Source organism: Bos indicus, chromosome 28 (genome assembly GCF_029378745.1).
Source record: "Bos indicus isolate NIAB-ARS_2022 breed Sahiwal x Tharparkar chromosome 28, NIAB-ARS_B.indTharparkar_mat_pri_1.0, whole genome shotgun sequence".
In the NCBI taxonomy this organism is placed as follows: Eukaryota; Metazoa; Chordata; class Mammalia; order Artiodactyla; family Bovidae; genus Bos; species Bos indicus.
In genome coordinates, this window is record NC_091787.1 from 9,546,113 (window position 1) to 9,567,369 (window position 21,257).

Below are 21,257 nucleotides of genomic sequence, written 5' to 3' on the forward strand. Positions count from 1 at the left end.
GCATCTGACATGGTGCCTATCCACTTTGGGTACTTAACTGGCATTTATTTGATAGAATTTTCTAAAGCTCTGCTGTAAATATTAATTATACATTTTGATAATCTGAACAGTGACATGGGTTTCAGTTTCTTTGAAATTCATTTAGTTCCTAATTTTTAAAAAAATCCAAGATTGAACACACTGCAGAACTAACCTTGCACTGCACATTAATGGTTTCTGACAAATTGAATAATTGGTGATTAAATATTTACTTGAAGAAAAAATACATTATTTAATTTTAATGTTTTCAGGCTACAGTTCATTTCTGTGACGTCCAAATTGATGGTTTTAATAAGGTTTATATTAAGGTTCTTAATACCAACTGTCTGGCCAAGTGTGAAAACCACCTCAAATACTATTAGAAGTACATGATCCTTATACATGGGTATCCTTAATCACATACCAGGTATAGTACTTTTACACTTTAAAGGGGAATACCAACATGGTTGTCTGTCACCAGAGAAAGACTAACTTTCTAGAAAGACTGAGGCAATACTTGAATGACTTTGAAAACTAATGTTGTCCAGTCATTATAGCAGAAGATACGCAATCTCCATTACAGACACCAGCTGCACCTTCATCTCAGGAACAGGGTTAAAGGTCTCAGCAGCCAGGTGAGCCTTCCTGAGTTCCTTGGTCTACGCCTCCATTCCTAACCAGTACTCAGTCCCACCCTCCCAGAGTTGCTGAGAAGCGAGTGTTTCTTTACCAAGATTAATAACTTTAATCAAGTTGCAGTCAGCTTGACCTAGGGATTATTTTGCTTTATTTAATGTTAACACTAGTGAAATTATCTTGTGTGAGTGCTAAGTTGCTCCAGTTACATCCCACTCTTTGTGACTCTATGGACTGTAGCCCGCCATGCTCCTCTGCAAATGGGATTCTCCAGGCAAGAATACTGGAGTGGGTTGCTATGCCCTCCACCAGGGAATCTTCCCCACCCAGGGATCAAACCCCACTGTCTCTTTTGTCTCCTGCATTGGCAGGTGGGTTCTTTACCAGTGGCACCACCTGGGAGATTTATCTTACCATTGGCAAATAAAGGAATCATATTTCCAGTTTCAGAGAATGATTATAGCTTTCAAATTACATCCTGCTTAAGACAAAACAAAACAAACAAACAAAAAAAACCCCTCTTTCTGCCAGTAAAAAGTCTGCTATGGAAGCTGTGCTAGCAGTGTTCATCAGATAATGTCCAAAACACAATGGCTGCAATATTCCTCCAGTAATTTACCCTTGTGAACACTATTTAGTCACATGCCACCTTGTGCCAGGTATTAAATGTTACTGTGGCTATATAACAAGACCAAGACAGAAAAAGTCTGTCCTAAAATAAGACTTTATTATTATTATTTTTAATACACTTATTTACTGCCTATCATCTGCATATGTGCTCTGGTTAGTCGCTCAGTCATGTCTGACTCTTTGCGACCCCATGGACTGTAGCCCACCAGGCTCCTCTGTCCATGGGGATTCTCCAGGCAAGAATACTGGAGTGGGTTCCCATGTCTTCCTCCAGGGGATCTTCCCAACGCAGGGATCGAACCCTGGTCTCCTGCATTGGCAGCTGGATTCTTTACCACTAAGCCACCAGGAAAGCCCCAACCCTTTATTCATTTATTTATCTTTGGCTGCACGGGGTCTTTTGGCGGTGAGGTCTTTCTCTAGTTGCCGGTACGTGGGCTTTTCATTACAGTGGCTTCTCTAGTTGCAGAGTACAGGCTTCAGGTACACAGGCTTCACAAGGCACGTCACACGGGCCCTAAGCACATGGGTTTCAGTAGTTGTGGAGCACCTGCTTAGTTGCTCCGAGGTATGTGAGATCTTTCTGAACCAGGGATCGAACCCATGTCCCCCGCATTAGCAGGTGTATTTTTAATCAAGGGACCACTGGGGAAGTCCCCATGAACCTGTAAACATTACAGTTTTCAGTTCAGTCAGTTCAGTTCAGTCACTCAGTCGTGTCCGACTCTTTGTGACCCCATGAATCGCAGTACGCCAGGCCTCCCTGTCCATCACCAACTCCCGGAGTTCACTCAAATTCATGTCCATCGAGTCAGTGATGCCATCCAGCCATCTCATCCTCTGTCATCCCCTTCTCCTCCTGCCCCCAATCCCTCCCAGAATCAGAGTCTTTTCCAATGAGTCAACTCTTCGCATGAGGTGGCCAAAGTAGTGGAGTTTCAGCTTTAGCATCATTCCTTCCAAAGAACACCCAGAGCTGATCTCCTTCAGAATAGACTGGTTGGATCTCCTTGCAGTCCAAGGGACTCTCAAGAGTCTTCAACACCACAGTTCAAAACCATCAATTCTTCGGTGCTCAGCTTTCTTCACAGTCCAACTCTCACATCCATACATGACTATAGGAAAAACCATAGCCTTGACTAGACGGACCTTTGTTGGCAAAGTAATGTCTCTGCTTTTTAATATGCTATCTAGGTTGGTCATAACTTTCCTTCCAAGGAGTAAGTGTCTTTTAATTTCATGGCTGATTTTGGAGCCCCCAAAAACAAAGTCTGACACTGTTTCCACTGTTTCCCCATCTATTTCCCATGAAGTGATGGGACCAGATGCCATGATCTTCATTTTCTGAAAGTTGAGCTTTAAGCCAACTTTTTCACTCTCCTCTTTCACTTTCATCAAGAGGCTTTTGAGTTCCTCTTCACTTTCTGCCATAAGGGTGGTGTCATCTGCATATCTGAGGTTACTGATATTTCTCGCGGCAATCTTGATTCCAGCTTGTGCTTCTTCCAGCCCTGTGTTTCTCAAGATGTACTCTGCATAGAAGTTAAATAAGCAGGGTGACAATATACAGCCTTGACATACTCCTTTTCCTATTTGGAACCAGTCTGTTGTTCCATGTCCAGTTCTAACTCTTGCTTCCTGACCTGCATACAGATTTCTCAAGAGGCAGGTCCAGTGGTCTGGTATTCCCATCTCTTTCAGAATTTTCCACAGTTTATTGTGATCCACACAGTCAAAGGCTTTGGCATAGTCAATAAAGCAGAAATAGATGTTTTTCTGGAACTGTCTTGCTTTTTCAATGATCCAGCGGGTGTTGGCCGGAGAAGGCAATGGCAACCCACTCCAGTACTCTTGCCTGGAAAATTCCATGAACGGAGGAGCCTGGTGGGCTACAGTCCATGGGGTCGCCAAGAGTTGGACACGACTGAGCAACTGACTTCACTTTCACTTTTCACTTTCATGCATTGGAGAAGGAAATGGAAACCCACTCCAGTGTTTTTGCCTGGAGAATCCCAGGGATGGCGGAGCCTGGTGGGCTGCCGTCTATGGGGTCGCACAGAGTCGGACACAACTGAAGTGACTTAGTAGCAGCAGCAGCAGCAGCAGCAGCAGATGTTGGCAATTTGATCTCTGGTTCCTCTTCCTTTTCTAAAACCAGCTTGAACATTTGGAAGTTCACGGTTCAAATATTGCTGAAGCCTGGCTTGGAGAATTTTGAGTATTACTTTACTAGCGCGTGAGTTGAGTGCAATTGTGTGGTAGTTTGAGCATTCTTTGGCATTGTCTTCTTTGGGATTGGAATGAAAACTGACCTTTTCCAGTCCTGTGGCCACTGCTGAGTTGTCCAAATTTGCTGGCATATTGAGTGCAGCACTTGCACAGCATCATCTTTCAGGATTTGAAATAGCTCAACTGGAATTCCATCACCTCCACTAGCTTTGTTTGTAGTGATGCTTTCTAAGGCCCACTTGACTTCACATTCTAGGATGTCTGGCTCTAGGTGAGTGATCACACCATTGTGATTATCTCAGTTGTGAAGATCTTTTTTGTACAGTTCTTCTGTGTATTCTTGCCACCTCTTCTTAATATCTACTGCTTCTGTTAGGTCCATACCATTTCTGCCCTTTATTGCGCCCATCTTTGCATGAAATGTTCCCTTGGTATCTCTAATTTTCTTGAAGAGATCTCTAGTCTTTCCCATTCTGTTGTTTTCCTCTATTTCTTTGCAGTGGTCGCTGAGGAAGGCTTTCTTATCTCTCCTTGCTATTCTTTGGAACTCTGCATTCAGATGTTTATATCTTTCCTTTTCTCCTTTGCTTTTCACTTCTCTTCTTTTCACAGCTATTGTAGGGCCTCCTCAGACAGCCATTTTGCTTTTTTGCATTTCTTTTCCACGGGGATGGTCTTGATCCCTGTCTCCTGTACAATGTCACACACCTCCGTCCATAGTTCATCAGGCACTCTATCTATCAGATCTAGGCCCTTAAATCTATTTCTCACTTCCACTGTATAATCATATGGGATTTGATTTAGGTTATACCTGAATGGTCTAGTGGTTTTCCCTACTTTCTTCCATTTCAGTCTGAATTTGGCAATAAGGAGTTCATGATCTGAGCCACAGTCAGCTCCTGGTTTTGTTTTTGCTGACTGTATAGAGCTTCTCCATCTTTGGCTGCAAAGAATATAATCAATCTGATTTTGATGTTGACCATCTGGTGATGTCCATGTGTAGGGTCTTCTCTTGTGTTGTTGGAAGATGGTGTTTGTTATGACCAGTGCGTTCTCTTGGTAAAACTCTATTAGCCTTTGCCCTGCTTCATTCCATATTCCAAGGCCAAATTTGCCTGTTACTCCAGTTGTTTCTCGACTTCCTACTTTTTAATTCCAGTCCCCTATAATGAAAAGGACATCTTTTTTGGGTGTTAGTTCTACAAGGTCTTGTAGGTCTTCATAGAACCATTCAACTTCAGTTTCTTCAGCGTTACTGGTTGGGGCATAGACTTGGATTACTGTGTGGTTTGCCTTGGAAATGAACAGAGATCATTCTGTTGTTTTTGAGATTTCATCCAAGTACTGCAGTTCAGACTCTTTTGTTGACCATAATGGCTACTCCATTTCTTCTGAGGGATTCCTGCCCGCAGTAGTACATATAATGGTCATTGAGTTAAATTCACCCATTCCAGTGAACCCATTTAGTTCACTGATTCCTAGAATGTAGATGTTCACTCTTGCCATCTCTTGTTTGACCACGTCCAATTTGCCTTGATTCATGGACCTGACATTCCAGGTTCCTATGCAGTATTGCTCTTTACAGCATCAGACTTTGCTTCTATCACCAGTCATATCCACAGCTGGGTATTGTTTTTGCTTTGGCTCCATCCCTTCATTCTTTCTGCAGTTATTTCTCCACTGATATCCAGTAGCATATTGGGCACCTACTGACCTGGGGAGTTCCTTTTTCAGTATCCTATCATTTTGCCTTTTCATACTGTTCATGGGGTTCTCAAGGCAAGAAAAGTGAAGTGGTTTGCCATTCCCTTCTCCAGTGGACCACATTCTGTCAGACCTCTCCACCATGACCCACCTGTCTTGGGTGGCCCCACATGGCATGGCTTAGTTTCATTGCATTAGACAAGGCTGTGGTCCATGTAATTAGATTGACTAGTTTTCTGTGATTATGGTTTCCATGTGTCTGCTCTCTGATGCCTTCTCGCAACACCTACCGTCTTACTTGGGTTTCTCTTACCTTGGACGTGGGGTATCTCTTTTCGGGTACTCCAGCAAAGCACAGCCACTGCTCTGCTTTGATCTTAAGATTAAAGTTTTATCTGTCCCCAAATGCCAAATAAGAATATCTCCCATTGAAAATATAGAATATTTAAGATTCCAGGTTTCATGAATGACAACATTTATTTAATGTTAACAGTGAGGTGACATTTTATAAACTCACTTTATTCTGTAAATTAAGGCCAGGGAATCTGAGTAACAATGGAAATTGCAAGCAATTTGGTATGTCCATTGTTCTGGAAAGGGGGCTCTTTCATCAGCTGTTCAAATAAAGTATTAGGGCTTAGTGATAAACAGGGGGAATGTTGAAACCAGTTTTCCCAGGTTTGAAGCCCAGCTTTATCACCTCTTAGAAATGTGACCTTGGGCAGTTTAACTTCTCTCTGTTTTTTTTTTTTTTTTTTTTTTTTTGGCCTTTTTCTTCTAGGTTAGTTAAGTAAAGCAGTGGGGGTGGAGAAGAAACAAAAAAATCTGCAACTGGTTGTGATCAATGAATTGTAAACAGCATTGCACTCTTGCCCTCTGATCAGCCAACGTCTCTTTACTTTGGTTTTCTCATCAGTAAACAAGGATGATGACAGACACTAGCTTATAGAGATCTTTCTCCAGGGTACTAATCTTGCTTTATAAAGATATACTTGATTATCATTTGTCCTACCCTCTAAGCCAAGGGTCCCCAAACTCTGGACCAAGGATCAGTATCCCCTGTCAGACCAGCAATGGCATTAGATTAGAAATAATGTGTACAATAAATGTAATAAGCTTGAACCACCCTGAAACCATCCCCTGCCAGCTGGGCCATCGAAAAATTGTCTTCCACAAAACTGGTTGTTGTTGTTGTTGTTCAGTCGCCAAGTCATGTCCAACTCTTTGCGGCCCCATGGACTGCAGCATGCCAGGCTCCCCTGTCCTTCACCATGTCCTGGAGTTTGCTCAGACTCATGTCTACTGAGTTGATGATATCATCCAACCATCTCATTTTACACAGCTGTCCTTTATTTTCAAATTCTCTCAAGTGCTGTTTCTTCCCATTAGTTTCTCTCTACAAAAATGGCCTTAACTTGGCACATACTTTCTCTTTAGAACTCAGCTTCTCCTTTGAAATCTTCCCCCAACACCCTTGGGGTTCTGAGTTTCTTTGGTACACTACATGTTATTTTTTTTTTTTTTTCTGTTAAATTATTATTCTTAGTCAGATTGTGAGTTCCTCCTCTTAAGAGAAAGGTGGGGATGTGATGTAGTTTGTCTGTCTTTGCATTCCCAGCGTGTAGTCTAAAGTCTGACACATAGTGTGTGCTTAATAAATGTTTATTGTCAAAAAGTGATAATTAACATGCATGTATGTACTTCAGAGTTTCCCAGCACGTTCACACGATCCTACTACTAATCCCTACAACAACCTTGTAAAATAGTAATTATCACCACCCTATCATTTCCTTTCTTATAAAGTGTAGAGTGGAGCCTGAGATTATGTTGCCCAAAGCCAGTTACCAGTAAAGCGTGACTAGTACCTGCTCTTCCAGACTTCAAGTACCAGCCTCTTGACATCGTATTAATACATTTTGAAGTCAGCGCCAACTTCGTACCAGGATTTAAATTTGGGGAGACTACTGGTGGCCACACTTTCAGACGCTGGACTGAGACGCGCAAAACCTCAGAGGGTCACCTGGGATCCTGAACTACATCTCCCAGAAATCGCGGGGGGGGGGGGGGGGCGGGGGGAGGGGGCGACAAAGCCTCATGTGAGTGGTTGAATCGGTCAGCCAATAGAGTCGCTACGGGCTCCTATAGACCAATCGCGGGCCTGAAGGGGCGGGACCTCCCACTGCGAGGCCGGATTGCGCGCAGAATAACAGTTTTCTGAGTTACCCAAACCCACCGGGGACTGCCAGCCGTGGCCCCGCGCCTCGGTCGCCACGTCGTCCTCCTCTTCGGGTCAGGCCCGCGTCCTCCTGTCGACTCGGCCTCCGGTCGCGCTGGTTTAGCCGCCAGGCCTTTGCCGAGGACAGGCCAGGTGACCGAGAAGAAAGCACGTGTCTCAGCAGCGGTCTGGGCCGGGCGCCTCCTGTCAGCGCCGCGCGGCGCTCTGGCCCTGACGGAAGCCCCGCTGTCGGGTCTGGTTGCGGGGAGGCCCCTCAGTGTCCTTGGGACCCCGACCTTCTGTGAACTACTGGCCCGGCGCTGGCTGGCGTGGCTCTGGGCCGTCACGTGTGGAGGGTGCGTCTTTTCTGCCGCGTCCCCCGGCCGGAGGAGGAGAAAGAAGACTCCGGAGCATGGCCCCCACGCTCCAGGACCTGACGCCATCTGGTAACGCAGCGACCCGCTCTCCGCGCTTCGGTGCTTTAATACCTCCTGATCTCTAGGGTGATTCAGTTACCACCCGGAGACACCTTGTTAGCTTTCCCTGGGGGCGGGCGGCGCCTCTGAACGTGCGAACCCTGAGGTCCCGTGTTTTCTCGCTGCCTGCGTTCCTTCTCTCCCGACCCACCCGGCTTCCTCTCAAGGTAGACAAACCATCAAATCCATAAAGCACGCCCCGACACGTGCCCCCGAAACATATTCTGAGCGCCAGGGTAACTAAACTTTTCAGTTTGATGTACCGTATTCCGTCCGGGCCTTATAGAAGTTTTGCATGATTGAACGTTCTTATTCAATATGTTTATTGAGCATCTAAGCCAAAGAAGGTTCAGGTGCTGAGAAATAAGGAAGCCCAGAAAGCTATTTGCAACTGCATTGAACTTTTATTTCTCCACTTCGAGGTAACAACAGTAGTTCTGTCAACTCTAGTGTGTGTAAAATCTCTATGTTAGAATAGATTAGTGGGTACTCAGTAGGTTGGGGTAAGGGGTAATAATTCCAGGTGATTTTGATGTTGGTGACTCTCACATTAACAATGAGGAAAAAGAAAACTAACACAATAACTAAGTATATCAATATTTTCAGTTTTAAAATGAGCTCTAGGTCTTTAATGCCCTCCCTGATTGTAATTTGTGAACAAATACACCTATTAAAACTTGTGAGGTATGAAGTAGCAAGTGAAGAAACAAGAGAATCAGTAACAAGGACATAACAGTAGATGTGACAGATAAGGATCTTCAGCTCAGGAATTCCATAACTGAAATTTTTCAGAGGTAAGCTAGTGACCCTTTGATTCTAAGGTCCTGATAAATGGGACCATTAGAATTATTCATGAAACAGGTGGATATGTGACTAAGAAACATTTTATCACTGTTGCTGTAAAGTGAGACCTATATCTCCCACAGGGATATCATTTATTTATTTGAACAGTATTTTTTACTGATGACCTCTGACCTTCCTTTTCCCATGTAATTTAAAAAAATGAAGTATGTGATTTCTCTTTTATCTGAATGTATCTGGAGCAAAAACCCCTGAAGATTTAGAATAGTTTAAATAGTGATCTTTTTACAGCAGATGAAAGGAAAATTGTTAAGTGTTTGAATCTAGCTCTGGAGAAGGAAATGGCAACCCACTCTAGTGTTCTTGCCTGGAGAATCCCAGGGACGGAGGAGCCTAGTGGGCTGCCATCTATGGGGTCGCACAGAGTCGGACATGACTGAAGCAGCAGCAGCAGCAGCAGTTACATGTTTCTAATTCTTCCCGGTCTTATTAAAATCAAAGGAGAAATAGTATGCTATTTCAGAAGTGGAATATTGCACAAGCAAAGACATGTCTACAAAATGTAGCACGTTGGTGCAAACTAGAAGTTAGAGATTCAGAAATGAAGTGTCTTGCAAGGGACTTATGAGGAGAAGGGGACAACAGAAGATGAGGTGGCTGGATGGCATCACCGACTCGATGGACATGAGTTTGGGTGAACTCCGGGAGTTGGTGATGGACAGGGAGGCCTGGCGTGCTGCGATTCATGGGGTCGCAAAGAGTCGGACATGACTGAGCGACTGAACTGAACTGAAGATAGTCTTTAATATAGTCAAGTCAGGAAAGTGCTGAGAAGTGTTGGGATCATTTGTTTATAATGCAAAATTCTTTTCCTTGCTCTGTGTTTTCCCCAGTTAGTGCAGTGGATGTGGGAGTCCTAAGTAAATCAGAGCTACATGGGATCATTCTGTCTATAGAGTAACTGTGTTCTTGACAGTAATTTATTACTTAAAATCATGTGTATTTGGGGTTTATTGGTTTATGCCATCATCTTGTCTTTAGGATGGTTCTTGTCTTAAAGAACCATTATTTAGGATGGTTCTTAAGGGTGATACTGACTTACCCACCTCAACATCTAATTGGTCCTTTAACCAGTTAATACCATGTTTGTTTACTCTTTGGAGCATTTACTATGAATCATGGTATCATTACTGGGAAATAAAACATTAATGGGTAGAAAAAAAATCACCCAAGTAAAGTACATTGACTAGGTCCTCTCAAGCTGGGAAAACGTTGTGATCTCTTAGGCTTACTGGACAAGGACATTCCTTGTGTCTTTCTCTTTTAGACTGTGTTATTTATATATATCATCCCAGGTGGTACCTGCAATGCAGGAGACTCGGGTTCTATCCCTGGGTCGGGAAGATCCCCTGGAGAAGGGCATGGCAACCTACTCCAGTATTCTTGCCTGCGGAATCCTATGGACAGAGGAGCCTGGCGGGCTACAGTCCATAGAGTCGCAAAGAGTTGAACAGGACTAGAGCCGGAGAAGGCAATGGCACCCCACTCCAGTACTCTTGCCTGGAAAATCCCATGGACAGAGGAGCCTGGTAGGCTGCAGTCCATGAGGTTGCCAAGAGTCGGACACGACTGAGCGACTTCACTTTCACTTTTCACTTTCATGCATTGGAAAAGGAAATGGCAACCCACTCCAGTACTCTTGCCTGGAAAATCCCATGGACAGAGGAGCCTGGTAGGCTGCAGTCCATGAGGTTGCCAAGAGTCGGACACGACTGAGTGACTTCACTAGTTAGCCATTTCTGACTTCCTCACTCAATCAATAGAGCAATACAGTGGTAAATCTGGCTACCACTCAGTAGTAGTCCACACACGAGCATCCTGCACATTTGACTTTGCCATTTCCCAGGGTTGTCTCCAATTTGCGACTTCTCTAATATCCTCTGATATGTTCTCTATGCATCAGTGGAGCCTTTGTTTGGGAAATACACTCAGGAGTGAGACTGTTGAGTTTTCCACATGCTTAATTTTACTGACTCCTGCTAGGTTGCTCTCCAGAATGACTGTATCTGTCTACGTTCCAAAAAGCAAGGGTTCTGATTTTCTTTGGTATTATCCAATCTTCTAATTACTGCCCATCCATTGCATATATATTGGTTTTGTCTTGTTTTAATTCATGTCTCTCTGATGGCTTACAGTTGGAGCATTTCTTCATATATTGTTGAGTATTCAGTTTTTCCCTCCCTTGATTTGCCTATTCACATCTTTTGCCCATTTTTCTGTTTAATTTCTTATTGATTTGCAGGAGCTCCTGGTATGTTATAGATTTTAGTCTCTTTCAGGTTTGTTTTTTTTTCCTTCCTTTGGCTGTGCTGTGTGGTTTACAGGATCTTAATTCCCTGACCAGGGATCTAACCCTGGGCCCCAGCAGTGAAAGCGCAGAGTCCTAAACACTGGACCGCCAGGGAAGTCCCAGTACCTTTCAGTTTGACATTGCAGAATCTTCCTTCAGTTGATAATCTGTTTATTACTTTTGTCAGTGGTGACTTTCATTTGACAGAAATCCTTTGTTTTTATGTAATCAAATTTACTTTAAAAAAAAATTATAGGTTGAGCTATTTAAGTCTTTAGATGTCTTGCCATGTGCTAAGTGAGGAGATATTCTATATCTTACTTTCCTTATTTTGTAATATCTTGTAGTATATAATAATATTTGATAGGCCAAGTAATCTCTTTCTACTTTTTTAAAGTTAAGTTAGTTCTTTTTGGGCTTTTAGTCTTGCACATAAATTACAGAGTTAAGTTGGTCAAGCTTCTTATTTAAAAAATTACATGTTTTGTTTAGAGTTTTTTAAAAAACCTTTTGTCTCTTATATATATGATAACTCAAGCTATCAGGATTTGTGTGGGGATGGGGTTGTTTTATGGTAAATGGTGAACTATCTTAAAGATTGAAAACAATTTATATTTCTGATTTGAAAAGTGAATACATTAGAGGCCTCTTGGGAAAATGCTTAGCCCTTTTTTGAAAATAGGCCAAGTAGGGGCACACTCCGCTGTCAGATTTGCAGTGAGTAGAGAAAGGCCAAACCAGCTCTGATGAAGGAGACCAGGGTGCACGGAGGGAGGGCATTTCTTTTGTTGTTATGTTAACTTTCCTTTCTTATTTCTATCTCCTTAAACTCTTGTGTACTTGGTCAGTGGAGGAGAAAGAAGTACATGTAAATCATATGGTATTTACTGATCATTTTGGTTGATGGTGATGGTTTTAGTTGCTAAGTCCTGTCTGATTCTTGAGACCCCACAGACTGTAGCCCATCAGGATCCTCTGTCCATGGGATTTTTCAGGCAAGCATACTGGAGTGAGCTGCCATTTTCTTCTGCAGGGGATCTTCCTGACCCAGGGATTGAACCCCAGTCTCCTGCATTGCAGGTGGATTCTTGACCGACTGATCTACCTTCCTGATAAACTACTGGCCATTTTACTGATGCCAAAAGACATATCTCTTTGTAGAAAAAACTGGGATTTTTTTTTCCTCAAAGGTTTGAATACCTTTTTATTTTTTAAGACTTTTTTTCAATGTGGACCATTTTTGTTTTTGTAATTTATTTTTTAATTGGAGAAGATTGTTTAACAATGTTGTGTTGATTTCTGCCATACAACAAGAATCAGCCATCAGTTCAGTTCAGTTCAGTCGCTCAGTCGTATCCAACTCTTCCTGACCCCATGAATCGCAGCACGCCAGGCCTCCCTGTCCATCACCAACTCCCGGAGATCACTCAGACTCACATCCATCGAGTCAGTGATGCCATCCAGCCATCTCATGCTCTGGCGTCCCCTTCTCCTCCTGCCCCCAATCCCTCCCAGCATCGGAGTCTTTTCCATTGAGTCAACTCTTCGCATGAGGTGGCCAAAGTACTGGAGTTTCAGCTTTAGCATCATTCCTTCCAAAGAAATCCCAGGGCTGATCTCCTTCAGAATAGACTGGTTGGATCTCCTTGCAGTCCAAGGGACTCTCAAGAGTCTTCTCCAACACCACAGTTCAAAAGCATCAATTCTTCGGCGCTCAGCCTTCTTCACAGTCCAACTCTCACATCCATACATGACCACTGGAAAAACCATAGCCTTGACTAGACGGACCTTTGTTGGCAAAGTAATGTCTCTGCTTTTCAATATGCTATCTAGGTTGGTCATAACTTTCCTTCCAAGGAGTAAGCGTCTTTTAACTTCATGGCTGCAATCACCATCTGCAGTGATTTTGGAGCCCCCCAAAATAAAGTCTGACACTGTTTCCACTGTTTCCCCATCTATTTCCCATGAAGTGATGGAACCGGATGCCATGATCTTTGTTTTCTGAATGTTGAGCTTTAAGCCAGCTTTTTCACTCTCCACTTTCACCTTCATCAAGAGGCTTTTTAGTTCCTCTTCACTTTCTGCCATAAGGGTGGTGTCATCTGCATATCTGAGGTTATTGATATTTCTCCTGGCAATCTTGATTCCAGCTTGTGTTTCTTCCAGTCCAGCGTTTCTCATGATGTACTCTGCATAGAAGTTAAATAAGCAGGATGACAATATACAGCCTTGACGTACTCCTTTTCCTATTTGGAACCAGTCTGTTGTTCCATGTCCAGTTCTAAGTGTTGCTTCCTGACCTGCATATAGGTTTCTCAAGAGGCAGGTCAGGTGGTCTAGTATGCCCATCTCTTTCAGAATTTCCCACAGTTTATTGTGATCCACACAGTCAAAGGCTTTGGCATAGTCAATAAAGCAGAAATAGATGTTTTTCTGGAACTCTCTTGCTTTTCCCATGATCCAGTGGATGTTGGCAATTTGATCTCTGGTTCCTCTGCCTTTTCTAAAACCAGTTTGAATATCAGGAAGTTCACAGTTCACGTATTGCTGAAGCCTGGCTTGGAGAATTTTGAGCATTACTTTGCTAGTATGTGCTGCTGCTGCTAAGTCACTTCAGTTGTGTCCGACTCTGTGCGACCCCATAGACGGAAGCCCACCAGCCTCCCCTGTCCCTGGGATTCTCAAGGCATGAACACTGGAGTGGGTTGCCATTTCCTTCTCCAGTGCATAAGAGTGAAAAGTGAAAGTGAAGTCGCTCAGTCATGTCCGACTCTCAGCGACCCCATGGACTGTAGCCCACCAGGCTCCTCCATCCATGGGATTTTCCAGGCAAGAGTCCTGGAGTGGGATGCCATTGCCTTCTCCGTGCTAGTATGTGAGATGAGTGCAATTGTGTGGTAGTTTGAGCATTCTTTGGCATTTCCTTTCTTTGTGATTGGAATGAAAACTGACCTTTTCCAGTCCTGTGGCTACTGCTGAGTTTGCCACATTTGCTGGCGTATTGAGTGCAGCACTTTCACAGCATCATCTTTCAGGATTTGAAATAGCTTAACTGGAATTCCATCACCTGCACTTGCTTTGTTTGTAGTGATGCTTTCTAAGGCCATTGTGATTATCTTGGTTGTGAAGATCTTTTTTGTACAGTTCTTCTGTGTATTCTTGCCACCTCTTCTTGATATCTTCTGCTTCTGTTAGGTCCATACCATTTCTATTCTTTATTGAGCCCATCTTTGCATGAAATGTCCCCTTGGTGTCTCTAATTTTCTTGAAGAGAGAATCAGCCATAATTATACATATATCCTCTCCCTCTTAAAGTCTCCCTCCTGCCCGCCTCCCCCACCCCTCTAAGTCATCACAGAGCGCCAGGCTGGGCTCCTTGTGTTATAAAGCAGCTTCTGTTTTACACTTTATTGTTGTTCAGTCACCAAGTTGTGTCCAACTCTTTGCAACCCCGTGGACTGTAGCACGCCCAGCCTCCCTGTCCCTCACCATCTCCCGCAATTTGCACAAGTTTATGTCCATTTAATTGGTGATACTGTATATATGTTGATGCTGCTTTCTCCATCCATTTGCTCTCTCCTTTTCCCACTGAGTCCACAAGTCCACTCTCTGTATCTGCATCTCCATTCCTTCCCTGCAGATAGGTTCATCAATCCTATTTTTCTAGAGTCCATATATAAGTGTTAAAAATGATATTTGTTTTTCTCTTTCTGACTTAACTTTACTGTTTTAATAGGTTCTAGCTTCATCCACCTCACTAGAACTGACTCAAATTCATTCTTTTTTATGGCTGAGAAATATCCCATTGTTATTTATGTACCACATCTTTATTCATCTGTGGATGGACACCTAGACTGATTCCATGTCCTGGCTATTGGAAATAGTGCAGCAATGAACACTGGGGTACATGTGTCTCTTAGAATTGTGGTTTTTCTCAGGGTCTACGCACAGTAGTGGGATTGCTGGATCATATGGTAGTTTTATTCCTAGTTTTAAAAGGAATCTCCATACTGTTCTCCATAGTGCCTGCTTCAATTTACATTCCTACCAACAGTGGAGGAGGGTTCCCTTTTCTCTACATCCTCTGTAATTTTTATTGTTTGTAGATTTTTTTTGATGATGGCCATTCTGACTGGTGTAAGGCGATACCTCATTGTAGTTTTGATTTAGATTTTTCTAATAACTAATGATATTGGGCATCTTTTCATGTGTTTATTGGCCACCTGTATGTCTTCTTTGGAGAAATGCCTGTTCAGGTCTTTTGCTCATTTTTTGACTGGGCTGTTTGTTTTTCTGATATTATATTGAGCTGTATGAGCTGTTTATATATTTGGGAGATTAATCCTTGTCAGTTGTTTCATTTGCAGTTATTTTCTCCCATTCTCACTGTTGTCTTTTCATCTTGTTTATGGTTTCCTTTGCTGTGCAAAAGCCTTTAAGTTTAATTAGGCCCCATTTGTTTATTTTTATTTTTATTACTCTCGGAGGTGAGTCAAAGAGGATCTTGCTGTGATTTATGTCCAAGAGTATACTGCCTATGTTTTTCTCAAAGAGGTTTACAGTTTCTGGGCTTACATTTATTTAAGTCTTTAATCCATTTTGAGTTTATTTTTGTGCATGGTGTTATGAAATGTGCTAGTTTTATTCTTTTACATGTAGCAGTCCAGTTTTCTCAGCACCACTTATTGAAGAGGCTGTCTTTTCTCCATTGTATATTCTTTTATTCTTCCTCCTTTGTCAAAGACAAGGTACCATAGGTGCATGGGTTTACCTCTGGGCTTTTTATCTGATTCTGTTGGTCTATATTTGGTGTCTGTGCCAGTACCATACTGTCTTGATGACTGTAGCTTTGTGGTACAGTGTGAAGTCAGGAAGGTTGATTCTTCCATCTCTCTTTTTCTTTCTCAAGATTGCTTTGGCTATTTGAGGTCTTTTGTGTTTCCATACACATTGTGAAATTGTTCTAGCTCTGAAAAATACCATTGATAGTTGATAGAGATTTCAGTGAATCTGTAGATTGTTTTGGTGGTATGATTATTTTCACAAAATTGATTCTTCCAATCCAAGAACATAGTATATCTCTCCATCTGTCTTGTGTCATCTTTGATTTCTTTCATTAGTGTCTTATAGTTTTCTGCATACAGGTCTTTTGTTTCTTTAGATAGGTTTATTCCTAGGTATTTTTTTTTTTTTTTTTATTCCTAGGTATTTTATTCTTTTTGTTGCATTTGTGAATGGGATTGTTTCCTTAATTTGAGATTTTCCATTGTTAGTAAATAAGAATGCAGGGATTTTTGTATATTAAGTTTAGATCCTGTGACTTCACTATTTTCATTGATTAATTCTAGTAATGTTCTGGTGGCATCTTTAGGATTTTCTATGTATAATATTCCAAATCCTGAAAGATGATGCTGTGCAAGTGCTGCACTCAATATGCCAGCAAATTTGGAAAACTCAGCAGTGGCCACAGGACTGGAAAAGGTCAGTTTTCATTCCAATCCCAAAAAAAGGCAATGCCAAAGAATGCTCAAACGACCGCACAATTGCACTCATCTCACACGCTAGTAAAGTAATGCTCAAAATTCTCCAAGCCAGGCTTCAGTAATACGTGAACCGTGAACTTCCTGATGTTCAAGCTGGTTTTAGAAAAGGCAGAGGAACCAGAGATCAAATTGCCAACATCCGCTGGATCATGGAAAAAGCAAAAGAGTTCCAGAAAAACATCTATTTCTGCTTTATTGACTATGCCAAAGCCTTTGACTGTGTGGATCACAATAAACTGTGGAAAATTCTGAAAGAGATGGGAATACCAGACCACCTGACCTGCCTCTTGAGAAATCTGTATGTAGGTCAGGAAGCAAGAGTTAGAACTGGACATGGAACAACAGACTGGTTCCAAATAGGAAAAGGAGTATGTCAAGGCTGTATATTGTCATCCTGCTTATTTAACTTCTATACAGAGTACATCATGAGAAACGCTGGACTGGAAGAAGCACAAGCTGGAATCAAGATTGCCGCGAGAAATATCAATAACCTCAGATATGCAGATGACACCACCCTTATAGCAGAAAGTAAAGAGGAACTCAAAAGCCTCTTGATGAAGGTGAAAGTGGAGAGTGAAAAAGTTGGCTTAAAGCTCAACATTCAGAAAACAAAGATCATGGCATCCAGTCCCATCACTTCATGGCAAATAGATGGGGAAACAGTGGAAACAGTGTCAGACTTTATTTTGGGGGGCTCCAAAATCACTGCAGATGGTGACTGCAGCCATGAAATTAAAAGACACTTACTCCTTGGAAGGAAAGTTATGACCAACCTAGATAGCATATTGAAAAGCAGAGACATTACTTTGCCAACAAAGGTCCGTCTAGTCAAGGCTATGGTTTTTCCTGTGATCATGTATGGATGTGAGAGTTGGACTGTGAAGAAGGCTGAGCGCTGAAGAATTGATGCTTTTGAACTGTGGTGTTGGAGAAGACTCTTGAGAGTCCCTTGGACTGCAAGGAGATCCAACCAGTCCATTCTGAAGGAGATCAGCCCTGGGATTTCTTTGGAAGGAATGATGCTAAAGCTGAAACTCCAGTACTTTGGCCGCCTTATGTGAAGAGTTGACTCAATGGAAAAGACTCTGATGCTGGGAGGGATTGGGGGCAAGAGGGGAAGGGGACGATAGGATGAGATGGCTGGATGGCATCACTGACTCGATGGACATGAGTCTGAGTGATCTCTGGGAGTTGGTGATGGACAGGGAGGCCTGGTGTGCTGCGATTCATGGGGTCGCAAAGAGTCGGACACGACTGAGCGACTGATCTGATCTGATCTTATGTATAATATTATGTCATCTGCAAACAGTGAGGGTTTTACCTCTTATTTTTCTTCTGGATTCCTTTTATTTCTTTTTATTCTCTGCCATGGCTCTGTTTTCCAAAACTATGTTGAATAATAGTGGCAAGAGTGGGCACTTTTTTTGATGTGGACCATTATTAAAGTCTTTATTGAATTTGTTACAGCATTGTTTCTATTTTATGTTTTGTTTTCTTGGCTCTGAGGCACATGGGATCTTAGCTCCCCAGTTCAGTTCAGTTCAGTTCAGTCTCAGTCGTGTCCAGCTCTTTGGGACCCCATGAATCGCAGCACGCCAGGCCTCCCTGTCCATCACCAACTCCTGAAGTTCACTCAGACTCACGTCCATCGAGTCAGTGATGCCATCCAGCCATCTCATCCTGTCGTCCCCTTCTCCTCCTGCCCCCAATCCCTCCCAGCATCAGAGTCTTTTCCAATGAGTCAACTCTTCGCATGAGGTGGCCAAAGTACTGGAGTTTCAGCTTTAGCATCATTCCTTCCAAAGAAATCCCAGGGCTGATCTCCTTCAGAATGGACTGGTTGGATCTCCTTGCAGTCCAAGGAACTCTCAGGAGTCTTCTGCAACACTACAGTTCAAAAGCATCAATTCTTCAGCGCTCAGCCTTCTTTACAGTCCAACTCTCACATCCATACATGAGCACTGGAAAAACCATAGCCTTGACTAGACGGACCTTTGTTGGCAAAGTAATGTCTCTGCTTTTCAATATGCTATCTAGGTTGGTCATAACTTTCCTTCCAAGGAGTAAGCATCTTTTAATTTCATGGCTGCAGTCACCATCTGCAGTGATTTTGGAGCCCAGAAAAATGAAGTCTGACACTGTTTCCACTGTTTCCCCATCTATTTGCCATGAAGTGATGGGACTGGATGCCATGATCTTTGTTTTCTGAATGTTGAGCTTTAAGCCAACTTTTTCACTCTCCACTTTCACTTTCATCAAGAGGCTTTTGAGTTCCTCTTCACTTTCTGCCATAAGGGTGGTGTCATCTGCATATCTGAGGTTATTGATATTTCTCGCGGCAATCTTGATTCCAGCTTGTGCTTCTTCCAGTCCAGCGTTTCTCATGATGTACTCTGCATAGAAGTTAAATAAGCAGGATGACAATATACAGGCTTGACATACTCCTTTTCCTATTTGGAACCAGTCTGTTGTTCCATGTCCAGTTCTAACTGTTGCTTCATGACCTGCATACAGATTTCTCAAGAGGCAGGTCAGGTGGTCTGGTATTCCCATCTCTTTCAGAATTTTCCACAGTTTATTGTGATCCACACAGTCAAAGGCTTTGGCATAGTCAATAAAGCAGAAATAGATGTTTTTCTGGAACTCTTTTGCTTTTTCCATGATCCAGCGGATGTTGGCAATTTGATCTCTGGTTCCTCTGCCTTTTCTAAAACCAGCTTGAACATCAGGAAGTTCACGGTTCACGTATTACTGAAGCCTGGCTTGGAGAATTTTGAGCATTACTTTACTAGCGTGTGAGATGAGTACAATTGTGCGGTTGTTTGAGCATTCTTTGGCATTGCCTTTTTTTGGGATTGGAATGAAAACTGACCTTTTCCAGTCCTGTGGCAACTGCTGAGTTTTCCAAATTTGCTGGCATATTGAGTACAGCACTTTCACAGCATCATCTTTCAGGATTTGGAATAGCTCAACTGGAATTCCATCACCTCCACTAGCTCCCCAACCAGGGGTCAAACCTGTGCCTCCTTTGTTGGAAGGCGAAGTCTTAACCATAGGACTACCAGGGAAGTCCCTTGAATACCTTGGATAGCCAACAGGGACTATTGTATAGCAGATGGAACTCTGCTCAGTGTTATGTTCCAGGGGAGGGAGGTTTGGGGGAGAATGCTCACATGTATATGTATGGGGGAGTCCCTTTGCTGTTCTCCTGAAACTACCACAACATTGTTAATTGGCTATACACCATTACAAAATAAAATGTTTAAAGTTTGGGGAAAAATCTTTGATTGCATGCAGGCACGCATGAGCTACTCCCTCCTCCAGCGCCCCTTCACCACGCCCACACACCCTGTTCCTACCCACTGGGTGATTCATCACACATGCCCTCATTTTAGGAAGAGTTGCAGCTACATTCTTTGAAAAAGAAAGGAATTCAATTGAGCATATAGGTTAAAGTTTTTAATCTTTCTTTTTATTCCCCATCTGAAAGGATCTCCATGTAGATATTTTTGCTGATTATTGTGTTTGCTCTGCCACATTCAAGTTCATCTCTAAATCTGTAAACATGCTATTCCTGCCTCCTGCCCCAACTTGAACAGAACTGAGAGCTTCAGGCTTCTGTGATCCTTTTTCTTAACCCACTGGACTTGTAGAGTATAGAAAGCAACCTTTAGAGTTTCAATCCTAGCTCTACTTTTTATTAGCTATGCAATAATAATGACATAATAGGAGTTGCTAACATTTATGGGGTGATTATGCCAAGGTTATATGTCTCATGACTTTTATGATATGAGAGTTCCAGTCGTTAGCATCTGGAATATGCCTTCAAATGCATCATCTCGTTCTGTTGTCACATGTCCTGTGATAAGGCAAAACACAGCCTGTCCAAAACCCCATAGCTACTTTTGAGAGCTGGGACTAAAACCCAGATTTCTTGGCTTTTTTCATCCTATCCCCATTAGCTTAATCATATCAAATTCTGAGTGTTTCTTAGCTGAAGGACAGCCACATCATGGGGTGTCTAAATTAATGCCACCCCTGAATTGCCTTTGTTGACATTAATTGGAAATGACCAAACCACTGCCCGGTTGCCTACCAGTCTTTCTGTTATACATGTCTCAGTAAGCCCTGCCTTTTCTTCACACTTTCAGGAAGTGATTTTTTTTCCTTTGGTGCTTGAAGTACTACTGCTCAGATTTTTGGATCTTAACTTTGTTCCTTTTTCAGTTTTCTTACCCCTATTAGCTCAATAAACAAAATTAGCCAGTTTTTGAAAGGAATAGTAAACCCTGAAATAAACATAATGCCCTTTGAGAAAGAAACCAGATACCCACCAATTTACAGGTTGCTAGCACAACCTTTCTGAAGCCTATTAAGGACTCGTTCAGTCACAATAGCTGTATAGCCACCATCCATCCCGTTTCTTTATAGAGTACCTAAGACTCTGGACAGTAAGGTCTGGGTTTTACATTTGCACCACTGCCAGTTTACAAATATTCATACATTACTGGTTTGGGGTTTAAATACCTTCTCTTGTCATCTTTCCTCACTGTTTTGCTGTGTCGGTTTAGGAAATACTTACTGAACACTTAAGTGCTGGATACTGTCCTTGGTATTGCTAGGGATACAGATGAGTTGGCCTAATCCCAGTCTTC

At 42.6% G+C, this 21,257-nt stretch overlaps 1 protein-coding gene across 4 annotated transcripts in view; it reads left to right on the forward strand.

The window, feature by feature from the left end:
* The first annotated feature begins 7,397 nt into the window (after positions 1-7,397).
* The window catches only part of MTR (5-methyltetrahydrofolate-homocysteine methyltransferase), a 135,610-nt gene continuing 121,750 nt past the window's right edge, over positions 7,398-21,257 (forward strand). For 2 of the 4 annotated variants that reach the window (XM_019953916.2, XM_019953918.2), the window contains exon 1: positions 7,398-7,878. In XM_019953916.2, the coding sequence (XP_019809475.1) occupies positions 7,845-7,878 (34 nt within the window). In that variant the 5' untranslated portion in view covers positions 7,398-7,844. Of the gene's footprint in view, positions 7,879-7,914; positions 8,076-21,257 lie in introns of those variants that run through there. The other 2 variants (XM_019953921.2, XM_019953919.2) reach the window with 1 other exon arrangement.